Source organism: Cervus canadensis, chromosome 7, assembly GCF_019320065.1.
Source record: "Cervus canadensis isolate Bull #8, Minnesota chromosome 7, ASM1932006v1, whole genome shotgun sequence".
In the NCBI taxonomy this organism is placed as follows: Eukaryota; Metazoa; Chordata; class Mammalia; order Artiodactyla; family Cervidae; genus Cervus; species Cervus canadensis.
Genome location: NC_057392.1, coordinates 33,291,588 through 33,309,150, shown reverse-complemented (window position 1 = coordinate 33,309,150; position 17,563 = coordinate 33,291,588). Strand labels below are relative to the sequence as shown.

General features: G+C 42.6%; 1 protein-coding gene across 1 annotated transcript in view; it reads right to left on the bottom strand.

Annotated features, from left to right (window-relative positions):
* KCNH8 (potassium voltage-gated channel subfamily H member 8) overlaps positions 1 to 17,563 on the bottom strand; it is a 445,720-nt gene that overhangs the window by 40,465 nt on the left and 387,692 nt on the right. Inside the window, exons 12-15 of the mRNA XM_043474814.1 lie at positions 10,789 to 10,827; positions 5,310 to 5,662; positions 2,772 to 2,878; positions 342 to 418 (exon numbers count right to left, since the gene is read on the bottom strand). Of these exons, the coding sequence (XP_043330749.1) occupies positions 342 to 418; positions 2,772 to 2,878; positions 5,310 to 5,662; positions 10,789 to 10,827 (576 nt within the window). The remainder of the gene's footprint in view (positions 1 to 341; positions 419 to 2,771; positions 2,879 to 5,309; positions 5,663 to 10,788; positions 10,828 to 17,563) is intronic.

Below are 17,563 nucleotides of genomic sequence, written 5' to 3'. Positions count from 1 at the left end.
TAATTAGAGAAATTAGCACTTAATGCTTCCTATATGTTAAATGATTTAGCTAGATGATCCCATTTAACTTCACAGATGGGCCATAAGGTAGGTATAACTGCTATCTCCTTGTTACACATGGCAAGGCAGAGCTTGAGAGAAGTTATGTTAAGTTATGTTATGTTATGTTATGTTAAGTTAAGTTATGATGATACTCACATCAGGTTGAGTGGGAATTCATCCACATTTGTCGCTAGCCACCAGAGCGCATATTTGCCTTGACTCCATCACACTGCTTCTGCGGGTGCCTGGGCGCTCTAGCCCCTTACCACCCCAGCCTGAGCAGAGAAAAAGTTCCATACCTCACTGTTGAGCCTGTTTATTTGCTGCTTCGTCTCCTCCGCCTTGATGAAGAGGACAGCAGCTCCAATCTCTGGGTCTGGAAAGTGACACACACAGAATGAGCCCTTAGGAATACACCTCATGTCTGAGGACTGGGGCGACTGGAGCAGGGAAGGAAGCCCAAGCTACCTTTCCTGAGACGCATACACCACCAGTTCTGGCTCCCCGGTGTGCCTCTGGATGGCACCGGATGGACTCTTTGGAACTGGGCCCGCAGCATGGCGGGGACTGTGACCACACTTACTGGGTGTGTCCACGGCCAACTGCCCTGTCTCCTCAACACTATCACTACCATGTGGCCCAAAGGGCTCTCGTTCTCTCTCTTGACTGTTTGCCAAAAAATATATCGCAGCCAGCGTCCTCCAAGCCATGGAAAAGGAGCGTAATTTTCCTCCTCTCTTTCCTTTCCAAATTTTGATTCCTGGGTCCATGAGAGCATTTTCTTCCCACCTCTATTAAAGGTGCTCCTCTCAACTGTAGATTTCTGTCTCTTCTGTTGCACTAAAAGGTAATTTCTCCCATTTCCTGGATCTCTCATCTCCACCTTTTCTCTACAGTACTTTTACAAAGCTATTCATATCTGTTAGGAGCAGAAGCACAGATGAGTCATTGCTAGCTAGAGTGGAAAGGATTTGATATATAGAGACATCTATACCTGTACTATCTGTCAGTATAAATATCATGATATGACTATCTTAATATCCTAATTCTGGTCAATTAAGCACAGAGAATTTATTTGTGGGAGGAAAAAAAAGTTGTTCAAAACAATCTGAAGTGGCAGAGTAGTAAAAGCTCCTTTTACAGAGGTATTTTGCAAAGTTAATCTATTCATTCAATGAATAATACAAGATCACTTACAGTAGGCTAGATCTCCTTTAGAGGTGAAGTGAAGTGAAAGTCGCTCAGTCATGTCTGACTCTTTGCGACCCCATGGACTATACAGTGTATGGAATTCTCTAGGCCAGAATACTGGAGTGGGTAGCCTCTCCTTTCTCCAGGGATCTTCTCAACCCAGAGATCGAACTCAGATCTCCTGCATTGCAGGCGGATTCTTTACCAGCTGAGCCACAAGGGAAGCCCAAGAATACTGGAGTGAGTAGCCTATCGCTTCTCCAGGGAATCTTCCCAACCCAGGAATTGAACCTGGGTCTCCTGCATTGCAGGCAGATTCTTTACCAGCTGAGCTATCAGGGAAGCTCCCCTTTCAAGGAGACAGAAATAAAGAAACTATATTGACCCTCCTGGAACTTTGAATCTAGCAGAAAAAAGAAACATTCAAAAAGCAATTATGCAATAGGTTTGAATTTCATACTAAAGGCAATGGGAGTCCATCTCAGGATTTTAAGCATAGGAACAAGATAATAAGAATACATTTATATTTTAAAAAAATTGTCCACTCTTTTTGGAGAACAGAGTGAAAGCGGAAAAGAGACTTTGGCAGCAAAGCAGGCAAGAGATGAATGAGGCCGGGAAAGGGTAGTGGCAGAAAGGACAGAAAGTCTCAGACAGAAATGAGAGACACGTAGGAGGCAGAGTCAAGCATGCTTGTTGCTTGAACGGATGAGTGAGTGTCAGTGTGAACGCTGGGAAAGGGGGAGGAGGAGGGTGGAAGGTGGCGGGACCAGGAATATCAGGTGGGCAGCCATGGTGACGTCCTATGACCCAACAAGGAGAACTCCCAGGTGGGACCACCACCAGCTTCCACAGCAAAGACTCACACCTGTTTGACCAGAATTATATTTCTGTGCCTCTTGCTCCAAGCAGAGTGGTATCAGCACATGAAAGTCCATTACATGAATGCATAAGAACTGCTGACTGCCATCTGCATTTCTCTCCTCACCTTCCCTACCCGACTGTCGTCCTACCAGGGGGTCTCATCCACCTGTCTCCCCAGGAGATGATGAGTGCCTGGAAGAGGTGCTGACTGAAATAGAAGACTGGCATTCTACCAAATGGAGACACATCCCCCCCAGGACTGTCCACTCAGAAGTCTTTCTTGGGCTTGGCTTTGGCCATGGAAGGACTCGCTCATTAGCAGGAGATCCTGACACAAGGACATCAGAGCCAGGTGGGAAGTGGAGGAGGGAGTGGGCAGGGGACTCTCAGCCTTACATCTCGTGACTGTTGGGGTTGCCTATGTTCAGGAGAGTCGGACCACAAAGGAGAGCCAAAGAACTTATGCTTTCAAGTCGTGGTGCTGGAAAAGACTCTGGAGAACCTTGGACTGCAAGGAGATCCAACCAGTCCATCCTAAAGGAAATCAGCCCTGAACATTCACTGGAAGGACTGATGCTGAAGCTCCAATACTTTGGCCACCTGATGTGAAGAGCCAAATATTACAAATTACAAAGACTATCACCCTTTGAGAAAAGACTAAATATAGAGCTTACCTCCAAGAGGAGGAGAAATTCTGGGTTCCGGTCTGATTCGCTCAGAGCCAAAGTCAAAAGTCTGGCTTTCTTCACTGCTGTTTCCATCTTCAATTCCATCAACAATCCTGTTTAAGATAATGAGGATTGGCTAGTTGTGCATTTATGTTCATGGGTCACAGTTACTTCTAGAAAAGTTAAAAAATCTTGTGTTAAATTTCTAAATTCTAGACACTCTAGAGGTGTGCTATCCAACGTGGTAGCCATTAGCCTTATACAGCCACTGAGCGCCTGCAATGTGAAAATGAGATGTGCTGTAAGTATAAAACGCAGACTGGGTTTTGAAGATTTTAGTAAAAACATTACGTTATTTAACTAGTAATTTTTTATACTGTTTACATCTGAAATGCTAATATTTGAGGCATCTCAAATCAAATAAAACATATCATTGAATCACTATTAAATAATCTCACAAGTGTGCACGTGTGTGTTTCCTTTTCAAAGATGTGGCTACTGGAATGATTAGAAATACTTGTGTGTCTCACAATTTTATCTCGTGTTATATTTCTATTGAACAGCAATTCTATAGATTTTAGATTCTTATTTATTCTCAGATTCAAAACCTTAGCTACAGAAGTCCTCTTATCTGCTGCTGCTGCTGCTAAGTCACTTCAATCGTGTCTGGCTCTGTGCGACCCCATAGACGGCAGCCCACTAGGCTCCCCCGTCCCTGGGATTCTTCAGGCAAGAACACTGGAATGGGTTGCCATTTCCTTCTCCAATGCATGAAAGTGAAAAGTGAAAGTGAAGTCGCTCAGTCGTGTCTGACTCTTAGCGACCCCATGGACTGCAGCCCATCAGGCTTCTCCGTCCATGGGATTTTCCAGGCAAGAGTACTGGACTGGGGAGCCATTGCCTTCTCCGGTCCTCTTATCTAAATTTATATTAATTTACTGTTCTACCCAGAATTAAGGAGTTTTAACCAAATGATAACTTTACTCTAGACTTGAAACTCTGAAGTGACAGTTGAAGAATTCTACTTAAATGACTACTAGGACTCTAGCTAATCTTCTTTCCTTGGTGAATACCTAACCCACTCATAATTTTTTAAAAAAGATTAATTAATTGTAGAAAATGTAAACATGCAATCAAAATCTCAAAAGAAAAATCATCTGTCATGCACAATTACCGTTAACATTTTGCCATGTTCTCAAAATCTTTCTGTATATAAAATAAAACATTTTTTTTCATAAGTGTAGAATCAGTTGTACATGAACCTTTATTTTCCAGCTCTGATACATTTCCCCCCTATTTAAAATTTATTATTTTTTCATTTTAGAGAAAATTTAGGAAGAACAGTTAAGCTGAGTTTTCAAATTACCATCTCCAACTGAATTCCTGAACATTTAATATCCATGTACTTTTCACTAAGCCTGCTTTGCTTATTTTTTCCTTACTATTTTCTCTAAATGGATAAATTGTATTCTTCAAGTGAGTAACCAATATATAGTATACCAAAAAGATCTCTTGCCTTATAAACAGAAAAACAGACTTTGAATCTATATTTCAGAACTCAAATTTCTGAAATTTTAGACAAACTATTTAACCTTCAAAATACACTTCTTATAAGTTTATAGCCAAGGTACTATGAACTACTTTATAAGATTCCTGAAAAGACTAACCATAACAGTAAATGCAAAATTACCCAGCTGAGTATATGGGAATAGAAATCATTCAATATGTTTTTTTCTTATGTCTATTTTTTAATTAGCTGCTTTGCCCCATAGTCTACTCCTTTCACATTTTCTGAGTCAGGAATTTTTACTGTCTCAATCATCTTTAGTGGATCCTAAAGTGAATGTTTTAAATTAAAAATAGAACCATCCCATATTACCTACTGAAGAGGCTGGAAGTATAATCAAGCTTCAGTTATCCACAATAATGAAGCAAATACTATGGGAAATGAAGACCAGCACTTAATTTTCTCTATCATTTCCACTGATTGCCCTGTGAAACTTTTGGTAAAGTTTCAGATATCAAGGAATAACGATATAAACTTCATTTCCTCTCTTTCATTTTTATTAGAAATTTATAAATTATAAAATTACAATGTAGAAATATAAATCTATAAAAGCGTGTACACAGTTGGGCTCTCCAGGTGGCTCATTGGCAGACTGGCTCAATCCACCTGCCAATGCAGAAGTCACAGGAGACGTGGGTTCAGTCCCTGCATTGGGAAGATCCCCTGGAGGAGTTAATGGCAACCCGCTCCTATGTAAAAGTAGGTAGAGCCAAATGAATAAATGGAGAAGAGAAGGAATTGGGAACATTTAATGGACCCTTTTGAGAATATGACTAACATGATTTATTCTCATTCTGCCCACACTTCACTATAGAGTCAAAAATTGCACAGAAAAATTTAGGAACGCTGAAGCCTCCAGACTCAGAACTTTCATGGTAGAAAGGTCCAGAAGGCTGAGTAATTTTCTAGCCAGATGCCAGTGAGGGGCAAAGGCAGCCATCTCCACCAGGAAAGGATTCTATGAGGTAAGCTCTTACCTTGGACTGAGGTCTGGGGGTCCAGTACTATTCAAAGTTGAAAGCTGCAATTTCAAGTTCTTCTCTTTTCTTTTGCCGTGGTTTGGGGCATCCGTCTCCTGTTTGGTTTTGGGGGAGTTTGAACTGGAGACTCTGATAGGTGAATGAAATGGCACAGTTCCCGAGGCCAGCTGCTTCAAGCTTAAGCCGAGGTAGCTCTTACCGCCTCCAGGCCGCTTGCTGCGAGAAGAGGCGGGTCCCCTGGTGTAGACGGGGGACAGGGAGGCTGTCTCCTCCCCCAAGTCCTCCTCCTCCTCGTCTTCCACGATGGACGGCAGTCTCTTCTTGATGCTGCCATTTCCCTTGGGCTCCGACTGAACCAGAGGGCGACACAGATGAGTACAGACGTGAAGAGCTTTTCAGAGGCACGTACCATTCACCAGTAACTCCCATCTGAGCAGTCAGCTCCCCAAGAGACTTCATCTTTTTTTTTTTTTTTTTTAATTTTTTTATTAGTTGGAGGCTAATTACTTCACAACATTTCAGTGGGTTTTGTCATACATTGATATGAATCAGCCATAGATTTACACTTATTCCCCATCCCGATCCCCCCTCCCACCTCCCTCTCCACCCGATTCCTCTGGGTCTTCCCAGTGTACCAGGCCCAAGCACTTGTCTCATGCATCCCACCTGGGCTGGTGATCTGTTTCACCATAGATAGTATACATGCTGTTCTTTTGAAACATCCCACCCTCACCTTCTCCCACAGAGTTCAAAAGTCTGTTTTGTATTTCTGTGTCTCTTTTTCTGTTATACACCATGGAATTTTACTCAGCCGTCAAAAAGAATTCATTTGAACCAGTCCTAATGAGATGGATGAAACTGGAGCCCCTTATACAGAGTGAAGTAAGCCAGAAAGATAAAGAACATTACAGCATACTAACACATATATATGGAATTTAGAAAGATGGTAACGATAACCCAAGAGACTTCAAAACGGAAGACTTCACAGACTCGGCTTTTGCTTACTCAGGTGTGGAAAGCCTCCCAGTTTCTGATCTCTGCTAGGTTTGTTCTCTCTGCTTTCCTGGGCATTGTTTGTTTGGTCTTTTAAACCTTCTTAGTGGGAGCTATGCGAAAGGTGCGTTTTACTAGGTTTGCATCAGGCTTTTCATCAGCCTGTCATTTATAATAGTATATGATGGCACGCTTTTAGGAATAAGACATTTTCAATTTTACTGAGAAGTCTTGGGCCTTGATAGTTTAATTAACTAACTAATTTCATGTATCCTTATCATTTTATTTTATTGAATTATGGTTGATATTATATAAAACTGTATCATGTAATTCACAGACATACAATGTGATTCACACTTTTTATAAGCCATACTCCACTTACAGTTACTATAAAGTATTGGCTACATTCCTCATGTTGTGCAATATACTCTGTAGCTTATTTTATACGCAGTAGTCTGCACCCCAGCCCCCCCACCCTGAAGTTTGCCCTCGCCCCCGGCTCTGGTAACCAGCAGTTTGTTTTCTGTGGCTGCCAGTCTGCTTCTTCTGGCTTATAGCCATTAGCCTGTTGTATTTTTTAGATACTTCAACATGTAAATGATCTCATAGTTTTTGTCTGTGCTTCTGTCTGACTGATTTCACTTAGCATAATTGGGCCTTGATATTTTAAAGCTACAGGGTCCTCAGTGGAACTTCATGTGGCGATCAACCAGCAAAATTATATTATCATGGAGAAGAAAGCTTTTTCCTATTTTGTATCATAGATGGAAGAAGATGAGAAGTTTCCTCGTTTCTCCTGGTTCCCACAAGTCAGGTGGTGGGAAATACAGCAAACACTGTGATCTGCTTCTTGTAAAAGGGTCTTGGGAAAGGAAGGAGCTGGTCTTGCCAAACCCTATGTAGCGTCCTTGCCTGGGACCATTCAGCCTCACAGGCTTAGAAGAAGCTAAGGAGATCGTGGGCAAGGACAGAGGAGGTGATGAAGGGGCAGGCAGGCCAGGCTGCAAAGGCTAAGCTGGTGGCCCTCAGCAGATTTGCTGGAAGAGTCTGCGTTTCTTCTGCCCCAGACATGGCTTCCCTACTCCAAAAGGTCCGTTCATTGTCCTGTGCCTCAGTATCTTTTATACTTTCTTATCAACAATTTCTAATAAAAATAAAATAAACAGTAAACATCTAAGCGCACTATTCAAATGTCATGAGCTGTCATGGTTATTACTTCATCTTAATAAACACTTGGGTCATTGGTATGTGAATTTTACTATAAGAGCTATAATCAAATATATATGTATATGTATGTATGTATATATGGGCTTCCCTGATGGCTCAGCTGGTAAAGAGTCTGCCTACAATGCAGGAGATGACCCACTTTCGATCCCTGGATTGGGAAGACCCCCTGGAGAAGGAAATGGCAAACCACTCCAGTCTTTTTTCCTTGGAAAATCCCAAATGAATTTGGATCTATAGTGATTGACGGGCCCATTCAGTGGAGGCCATAGCTTTTATAAGTGAAACGATCAGTTCACTTAGGAAGATTTTTTGTGTATTTTAATTTTATGGGTTAAAATTTCTTGAAGAAAGGGAAAGACTCACTTTCCAACTAGATGCAAATATTTAAATTAATATTTAAATGTAATGCCATTAGTTCTTTGTTTAATGTGCTTAGCTGCTCAGTCTTGAGCAGCTCAGTTGCTTAGCAACTCTTTGAGACCCCATGGACTGTAGCCCGCCAGGCTCCTCTGTCCTTGGAATTCTCCAGGCGAGAATACTGGTGTGGGTTGCCATTTTCTTCTCCAAGGGATCTTCCTGACCCAGGGATCAAATCCAAGTCTACTGCATTGCAGGCAGATTCTTTAGCATCTGAGCTATGAGGGAAGCCCCTTTATTCAATAGTCATGGTTTTGCCTTTGTTTTTTTTCCCCACAGCATTTCAAATTCTGTGCTTTAAACAAAAGGTGGACCCATGTGGAATTGCAGAGGAACATTTGCACACTAGTATTATGGAAAAGAAAAGTGAGCTCATCCAGCTAAAGACAGGACAGAGCAAACTTATCAAAGAAATTAAGATCAGTGAGTACATTCTCTGATTGGACTTCTATTTACATTTGCACTGGCAATTTAATCATGTCTTTGTTTCAAAGAGGCTCCCTTGGCTCTAAGAGAATCTTCTGACTAGTAACCTATAAGATGCGTGTACTTCTACAAGTTCATTTAATTTTCATACTTCCATTTCGTCATGGAGATTTGGCGCACTGGACCAGTTGCTTAGATACTACATCTTGTGATCCGGGCAGCCAACGCGATTTATACCAAGAATTAATTACTGGACCATCATTGCAGACGGCACCCAAATGTATTAAATTATTAAGCATCAGCCCCACATACAGTCTCTGTGCAGGATGAGTACCAGTTACTTTCTTGGGCCATCCGTATAGAAACACCCTCCTCCCTCGTGCCACTGGGTTCACCTGTGTGTACACGGCCACAAAGTTTAATCACAGATCTTTCTTTCCCTTCTCTTTGACCTGTCTCTTCATTTCCCTCTCATCTTTCTCACGAAAGCTCCCAAGGGGCAATTCCCACAGTCAAAGGAATCTCGAAGTGAGCTCATGATATTTTGCTGGGGTAGTCATTTCAAACTCACAAATGAGTCAGTCAAACTTGTCTTGACTAAAATGAAAGCAGAATAAAGTGTAGTGGTTGAATGCATGCATTTTTGGTCACATGGTCCTAAAAGTCCTACTTTCTAGCTAACCTTGATCAAGTAATGTGACTATTTAAAGTCTTGGTTTCCTCATCTGTAAATCAGCAATAGTGTGAGGAAAAATTAGATATTAGTTAATGGAAGTTAAACCCTTAGTGATATGCATTTTGCTGTGCTGTGTTCAGTCGCTGAGTTGTGTCCGACTCTGCGACCCCATGGGCTATAGCCCACCAGGCTCCTCTGTCCATGGGATTTTCCAGGCAAGAGTACTGGAGTGGGTTGCCACTTCCTTCTCCAGTGAATGTGCTTAATTAAATGCTTGCTCTTGTGATGATGAGGATGATCATGAAGAAAATGGAAAAAATATTTACATTAGGGCAGGTCCTACAGATAGTATTGGGATATTTTACATAATCTCCCCTTATTTCTTAAAGAACTCTTAGCAATGCACCTTGCCCAAAGATCACGTTTTCCACATTCCCTTGCCACATAGTTTAGGCACGAGGCCAAATTCTGGGATGATAGTGTATAAGTCGACCAGTTATAAGGACATTTAAGGAAGGCTCCTAGAAGACGGGGAGCTTCTATCCTGCTCTTTTATATTTATTTAGCTTCTAGTCTGGAACACTGATGAAATGAATGGATCTCCAGCAGCCATCTGAGAGAATGAGGAGATCTTGAAGAAGGAAGGCATGCATTAAAAGATCATGCAGCAAGAAGGAAATCTCTAGACCCGATTGACACTGTCATATTGCCCACCTCTAACCTAATCCATGAGAGACAAATAAATATTTTATTAAAACCCCTGTTATTCTAGTGGCTTTGATACTGCAAATGAGCTTCAGCCTTAATTATACAGAAATTTATTTTGAAAGTTAAGGGTGGTGTATTCTTGGAAGGGATATTCATTTTCAGAGTGCTGTGGAGGGGTGAAGAATTCAAATTGGAAAATCCAAAAGAAGGTTACATTTCTCCTCATGAGAAAGAGAATACAGGAAAGGCCTGGCAGAAAAGAGGTACAGTCGTGAGGAAAGGATGCCTGTTGAGAAGAGTTTCCATGTAAGGACAGTTCTACTAGTTCCTGAGGAGGGGTTTTGCAGAGAAGGGAGAGGAAAGGCAACCAGTGCCAGAGAGAAATGTGGCTGACAGCACTGAGATGCTTTAAGAGTTTTAAAAACACTTCTCAAGAGTAGTTCAGTTTGCTCCCTACTTCCAACCATCTTCAGTCAAGTATCAACATCTCTGTAATGTGTTATGCAACTGGATTTATTCGTATGCCTCTGCATGCAAGTGTCTGTGTGTGTGTGTGTGTGTGTGTGAAAATTGGGGGGGCTCTGCTTCACGAAGAGAACAAGACAAGAAAAGGAGCCATTTATAGGGTTCCTATATCATCACAGGATGATTGGCAATAAAAGTCTAGGTTATAAGTCTGACAAGCCACTGTTTTGCAGGGAAGTTTTCCATGAAATTGGAGGGTTCTTAAAAGTTGAGACTGACCTACAAGCTCAATTCTACTAAGATGAACACTTCAGGACTTTGTTAGTTTGGGCAGGTTTTGGTGACAAACTACTTTTTAACCATACCAGTAAGGTCCTTAAAAAGATTTATGAGTTTCCTTCTTTCTGTTCCCAAACGCAGGAAAGTCAATTACCACATCTCTCATTGGGAAGTGTTTTAGGGGAAGTCAAAGGTGAATACATAAAATCTTCAAGAGGGAAACAGATTTGTTGGAAATCCCACAAAGTTTAGATAAATATTTTGCTCTTTGGCAAAAAGCCATACCTGTGAGACTGTCGATTTGTTTGATAATCTTGAGATCACCTGGAAGAACAAAAACAGAAGTTGTAACAATCATTCACACCCAGGGAGACGGGCCTGGGCCCCGGGACGCTTTGCGGCTGTGTTTGCATCTGGACACACCTTCCTCAAGCAACAAAATACGAAGAAACTACAAGGGACTAAAAATGAATGTGCAGTTGGGGCTAACTGTGGACAACAAGATAAAAAAAGACCGAAAAACAAAACAAAAGACAAAAAAAAACCCAACTGCCGCTTCTGAGGAGCCAGGAGAGAAAGCAGGGTCCTGCGCCTGCAGGTGGGCAGGCCATCTAAGCTGCCCCCTGGCTCAGGCCCTGGACACGCCCACCCGTACCCCATACAAGGACCAGCTGGCCCCCACCTTGCGGAGTGAGCACGCAAGGGAACCTGTTGTTTGTTCTTGGTTCTCTCCGTGCAGCAGGGGCCCCAATAAAGACTTGCGTGAATTTCTTGTCTGGCCTTTTACCAATTTCTATTGATTAAGGAAGCCAAGAACCCTGGATGGTAACATGGGTGGTTTGGGCCTGGATAAAACACAGGAAGCAGGAAAAGAGATGGAAGTTCAGAGGTGATGGGGTGACTGGCCCACCTGTGTGGGCCAGCAGAGAGAAAACACCACCTGAAAGATGCTGGGAGCATCTCCTGCATCCAGAAAAGGGAGCAGCAAATTGACTGGCTGGTGTAGGACACTGAACTTAAGGAAACCGTGGTCAAAACAATATACTTATTGGCTACATTTTCCAGCTGGGTGCTTTATTTGCTCTCCTTTTGTTTTCCATCTCTCTTACTGCTCTTTCTTGCCCTTTTGCTAAATTATCTTATCTTCTAGGATTTTCCCCTCTGGCTCTTGTGAAAACAGAAATCCGTGGAACCGTTTCTTATTTAATGTCATTTCTATCTCTTTATTCGCTTGCCCTTCTTACTTAAATACAGGTGGCTGTAATGATTCCTTTATGTTCCATTTATTGTACTCTGTGGTCTAGGATTGGAGAAGGAAATGACAGCCCACTCCAGTATTCTTGCCTGGAGAGTCCCATGGACAGAGGAGCCTGGTGGGCTACAGTTCCTAGGGCCGCAAAGGGTCGGACACGACTGAAGTGACTTAGCATGTGGACTAGGATTAAGTTCATCACAGATCCTAATTTTCAATTTAATTGGTTTTAAGATCCAATTGATTGTAAAAAATAGAAAAAAAAATGCTGTCAATTGAATTGTGACGTGCCATCAATTATGACAGATCCCAATTTCAGAGATGTTAAAATGTGTAACAGAGATGTTAAAATGTGTAACATAGATTCAGTTAAGCTCAAAACATATCTTGCATAAAATCAAACCACATTACTGTGGAGGAGTACATTAGAAAACATGTACCTTCCATGAAGTACAAAGCAGCTCTGGAAATTATAACATATTTTGGAAATATGCTTTGGGTCTCATCCACATTGTTTTTTGCTCAAATATACTTCTTTCATTTTAAAGTGGTAATAGATGCTATAAATTAACATGACTTTATTCACATGGACAAAAACACGCACTCGAAAATGATCTGCCTAGTAAGTGAGACGTATTTGGTAATTCTGTCACCTCCCTCACTGTGTTTTGTGGATGATTAGGGAGCTAGATCTGTTATTATTTACACAAATGCCAGCATCATTATTGCTGTGCAAATATATGTTTCATCAATGTTTAATTTTATCAAAGCAGTCAACCCATTCTACATCTGTTAAGTTGCCTAAATATGCATTAATCAGTAGCATTGTAGACATAAGTTTTGCAATAATTCCCTAAATGGTGACAAATAAAACAGCTGAATAATTAAAAATGTGAAAAATAAAGCAAAATTACAGTGCTATTGCTACTGTGGTAGACATAATACTGTGTTTTTAAAAAAGCTTTTCAGTTAGAGTTTGGATGAGAGAAAGAGCATGCTAGAGGGATTCAGAAGTCTGACATCTCCAGGTCAGAGACACTCTCTAAGGAATAAGAGAAAGGTACCGGCCTTAGCATCTTCTAATTTGCATGTGACTCCCAACCCCAATGGTTTACTACTAGTATGAGTTCCCTGGAGTTGCTGAACCCCAAGACTTTTTCTATATCAGTGCTTCTCGAACTTCTGTGTGCACACAAATCACCTAGAGATCTCGTTAAAATGCATGTTCTGCCTCAGGAGGTCTGGGGTGGAGCCTGAGACTCTGCATTCTGATGAGTTCCCAGATAATATTGATGTTGCTCGCCCCTGGGACACACTTTGAGTAATGAGATCTTACAACCAATGTCACAATTATTATCACCCTGTGTGTGTGTGTGCTGAGTTGCTTCAGTCATGTCCAACTCTTTGTGACCCTATAGACCTATAGACCCTATAGCGTGCCAGGCTCCTGTGTCCATAGGATTCTCCAGGGAAGAATACTGGAGTGGGTTTCCACTTCCTTCTCCAAGGGCTCTTCCTAACCCAGGGACCAAACACACATCTCTTATGTCTCCTCCATTGGCAGGCAGGTTCTTTACCACTAATGCCACCTGGGAAGCCCTATCACCATCCTGTCGGCAATCAATTCATCGAGTATTCACTGTCATCAGCACGCTGGCACATGCTCCTCAGCCACAATATCCCACTTATTTTCACTGCAAATCCTATGAGGTCAGTGTTCATTATATAGCCAGCACTACTGTGCTGGGCTCTGTGAATAAATCATTTCATTCACATATATTATAAATCACATGTATTTTAAAAAGAATGCTCTGATATATTCACTCTGTTGACTAATATCAATGAAAGTGAAAGTGAAAGTCACTCAGTCGTGTTCGATTCTTTGGGACCCCATGGATTATACAGTCCATGGGATTCTCCAGGCCAGAATACTGGAGTGGATAGCCTATCCCTTCTCCAGGGAATCTTCCCAACCCAGGGATCAAACCCTGGTCTCTTGCATTGCAGGTGGTTTCTTTACCAGCTGAGCCACAAGGGAAGCCCAAGAATACTGGCGCGGGTAGCCTATCTCTTCTGCAGCAGATCTTCCCGACTCAGGAATCAAACCAGGGTCTCCTGCATGGCAGGCAGATTCTTTACCAACTGAGCTATCGGAGAAGCCCTGACTAATATCAATACTTCATGTTAATTCAGATTAGCATTAGTGTAGAGAATACTAGTTTAATGGAAAAATCAGTATTTTAACTTGGAGAAGGAAATGACAACCCACTCCAGTATTCTTGCCTGGTGAATTCCATGGACAAAGGAGCCTAGCAGGCTATACTCCATGGGGTTGCAAGGAGTTAGACACGACTGAGCGACTATCGTGCAGCATTTTAAAGCTAGAAGTAACCCTATAGAGTCTCAGCTACAATGGTTTGTACACGTGGCAGACAACAGGATGCTTTGAGAAGGGTTCCTTAAAAAAAATCAGGTTACAGAGACTCCTACCAGTCTCTTTTGGTTGGTGGTGGGTGGGCATGGGGCCCAAATCTCCAGGTCAGGTTTGAAACCTCTGAGTTAGTCCAACTCCCTAATTAGAGATGTGGAAACAGTGGCCCAGAAACATGAAAACACTTGCCCAATACATGCAACAAGTTAGTGGCAGAACTTTTCCACCAGAAGCCATGCCTCCTGGTTCCTAGTGACCTTCCACAGAACCAGGAGTTTCCTCAGGCCCCTGCTTGAGCAGTTAACGCTGCTTCTCGGGCGGAAAGACAAAGTGGGTGATGTACCACGGAATCTAATCTGGTTTGATGGTTGTCACAAAGTAGACGCCCCCAAACACGCAGGATGCTGAATTATCCAAGGGTCTTATTCACCCTTTGGATCACAGATCTTTTAGGAAACTGGTTGAATTCTAGGCACTCTTTCCCCAGTGGGAGTGGAGGGGAGAAACACAGCTGTGACCTTTGGATGAAAAATGTTTATTGATCCCGTTTTCTTGTTCTGAACTAAAAGACTCAACAGTTTTGAAAATTTTGAGGAAGGCAGCTATCCAATTTTGAGTCTGTCCCACATGGAGTTTCTATACCTTTTAGACAGGGTTAGGGTTAGGGTTTGGTGATCTCTAATGGGGGTAGTTAGGGGGGAAAAAAAGACCAAGGTGGAGGTCGGGGAGACAAAAGGGAAGTAAGTCAGACACAAGAGAAGGAAACAGCTGGTGCAGCAGAGCTGTGGGCGAGCTCAGGAAGGCTCCCGTGTTTGGGTCGTGCCCTTCGGCCAATAAGGATGGAAGGAGCGCAGCGATGGCAGGAGGCCTGAGCCCATGGCCTCACGTGAGGCTTTAAACAGAAGGAAGGCTTGTCTGTGCCCCCTTTTTTGATTCCACATATAAGTGAGATTGGGACTGCCATATACACATGACTATATATATAACAGATAACTAATAAATACCTCTTGTCCAGCACAGGGAACTTGACTCAATGCTTTGTAATGACCTGTAGGCGAAAAGGAACTAAAACAAGAGTCGATACATGTTTACGTAAAACTGATTCACTTTTCTGTACACTGAAGCTAACAACACCATAAAACAACTATACTCCAATAAAAATAAATTTAAAAAAGAAGGAAGGCTTCATAACCTTGAAGACTGTGTAAGAAACTTTCTCAGCTTTGGTATACAGGTTTTCAAAGATTCTTCTCTTTTCCCCAGTCCTAACTACCTACATTACTCTGTGAGTAATCTGGAAGTGCACAGAGTAAGCCCCAGAGTAATCTGTGAGTCCGGTGGGAGCTGGGAGCCTGCACTGTTACACTGGAAAAATACTGCTCACTGTCATGGAGGACCGGAAGAGGAAAAAGGGCCTCTTAGTCCTCAGAAGATTTGCTACCAAAAAAGCGAAACAAATGCACAATTTTTTAAAACTGTGTTAAAAAGGCCCCAAGTTCTACTATTGAGATTGTATTGCAAACGGAAATCAAATATACTAAAATTAATGGTAATTTTAGATGTGGCACTTGCCACTGCATTCCTTAATGCTCTCTTTTATTGAATGAAGACACCTTTGTAAGGGCTTTCACAGGTTCATACCTGACCTTGGCCATTCAACTCATGTTTTTTCTTACGTTCTAAAATTTTCTAATAGCAAATCTTCCTGATGTTAGGATTTTTATGAATTCTTGTGGTTGGGAAGGGAGCTCTTTGATTTCTTTCATCTCTTTTCCCCGTCCATTAAAATGCTGTTTTGTTCTGATGATGGAGCTGAATCGGTAAGGGGCCCCGCCTTTCCCAGGAGCTAACAGGCGCCACCAGAAGGGCCGTGCGTGATGAGGCATCATGAGCAACTTCTCCTTTCCCTCCAGGGCTTCTCAAGGGGTCATGCCACGGAGAAAGTGACCACGACGGGGCAAGAAGGCAGCACATGCTGGTGGACCCACCACCCTGACCCAGCGCTCCTAACGGCGGCGCGGGGAGGCGGGAAATCCATCCCATTGTCTGCCTGCTCTGCGGGTAGGACAAATCGGCCCCCATGAGATCTGCAAATACCGTCTCAACTACGGACTCTCCTAAGCCCCAAAGCAGCTAAGTGCTTAATGGGAAAATGAGATGCGAATCACAAGGCTCTCTCTTCAACTGACACGTGATTTTCTAATGCCACATTGATCAAGTCACGGGGTAGATGGAAGGAGCGTGCGCCCCCGTTCAGAAGAGGGGTTACCACAGCGTTTGTCTCCCTTACTGCAGAGCAGTGTTAGCCAGCACTGGTGATTGTTCGGGATAAATAAAAGATGAATGAAGGACGCTCACAAACAGCCCCATAGCTCACACAGTTAAAAAGTCCACTCTAACAAAGCCATACATAATTGTCAGATCAACAGGCCTCATTTCCCGTCTGCTGCTCCTCTCGTAGACTAAGATGAGGTGCCCAGGAGCAGCAAACGACACGGATGGCGGGCGGCAGAGACGAGGAATTAGAAACCTCCAGAGAAAGGCGAGGCTTTGAAAGGGGGGCATTCATTTTCAGCGCAACGCGTCTGAGTGCTCACCACCATCCAATCTAAAGAAGAGATATTTGAGGCTGGTCTGAAACTCTAAGTGGGTAATACACTTTCTATTATGTTTTCTTGGCTTTTTATCTAACTTAGGAATAGAAATGAGATTTTAATGAAAAGACGAGTAATTTTGACATTTCCCAATTTCACCCGTAGGCTTGAGGTCAAGACAGACTATTAAAACTTGGAGGAGTAGTCTTTTCCCCTGGGTAACCGGTATCACTTCTGGTGTGGGATGCACAAGTCAAGTAATCCAGTCTTGAATTTAGCCTTGAATCCAGCCACATACTGGTGGCTAGAGCTAGGGAATTGTTCCCTGAACCTGCAGTGTAGGAAGCACCACAAAAACTCTTCACTGATATATATTATGGTGAAAGGTCTATGTGTGGGGAACGGGACCCATTTAGGGGGTACTACAGCAAAACAGTCAAGAGCTGGAATTACCACGGTCTTGTCACTTATTAGCTATTCATCCCTGGGAAGCAGGTAATAGAACAGGTAATGCTGAGGTAACAAATAATGCACTAGATTTCAATGGCTTAACACAAATGAATTTTGTGTCTCATTCTTCCTCTCAAAAGTGATGATGAAAACTAAAGCAGTTTTGAGGATGTGTAACGTTAACAAACCTTGGAAGCCCAGCTGGCCACATCTGACAGCGTCACCTTGAAGAGAGATGTAGTACAGCAACCAAAAGTAACTAAAAAATAATCCTGGTCTTTTTGTCCACATCGTTCAAGATCCTCGGCGGCGGTGCAGTGATGAGCTGCAATG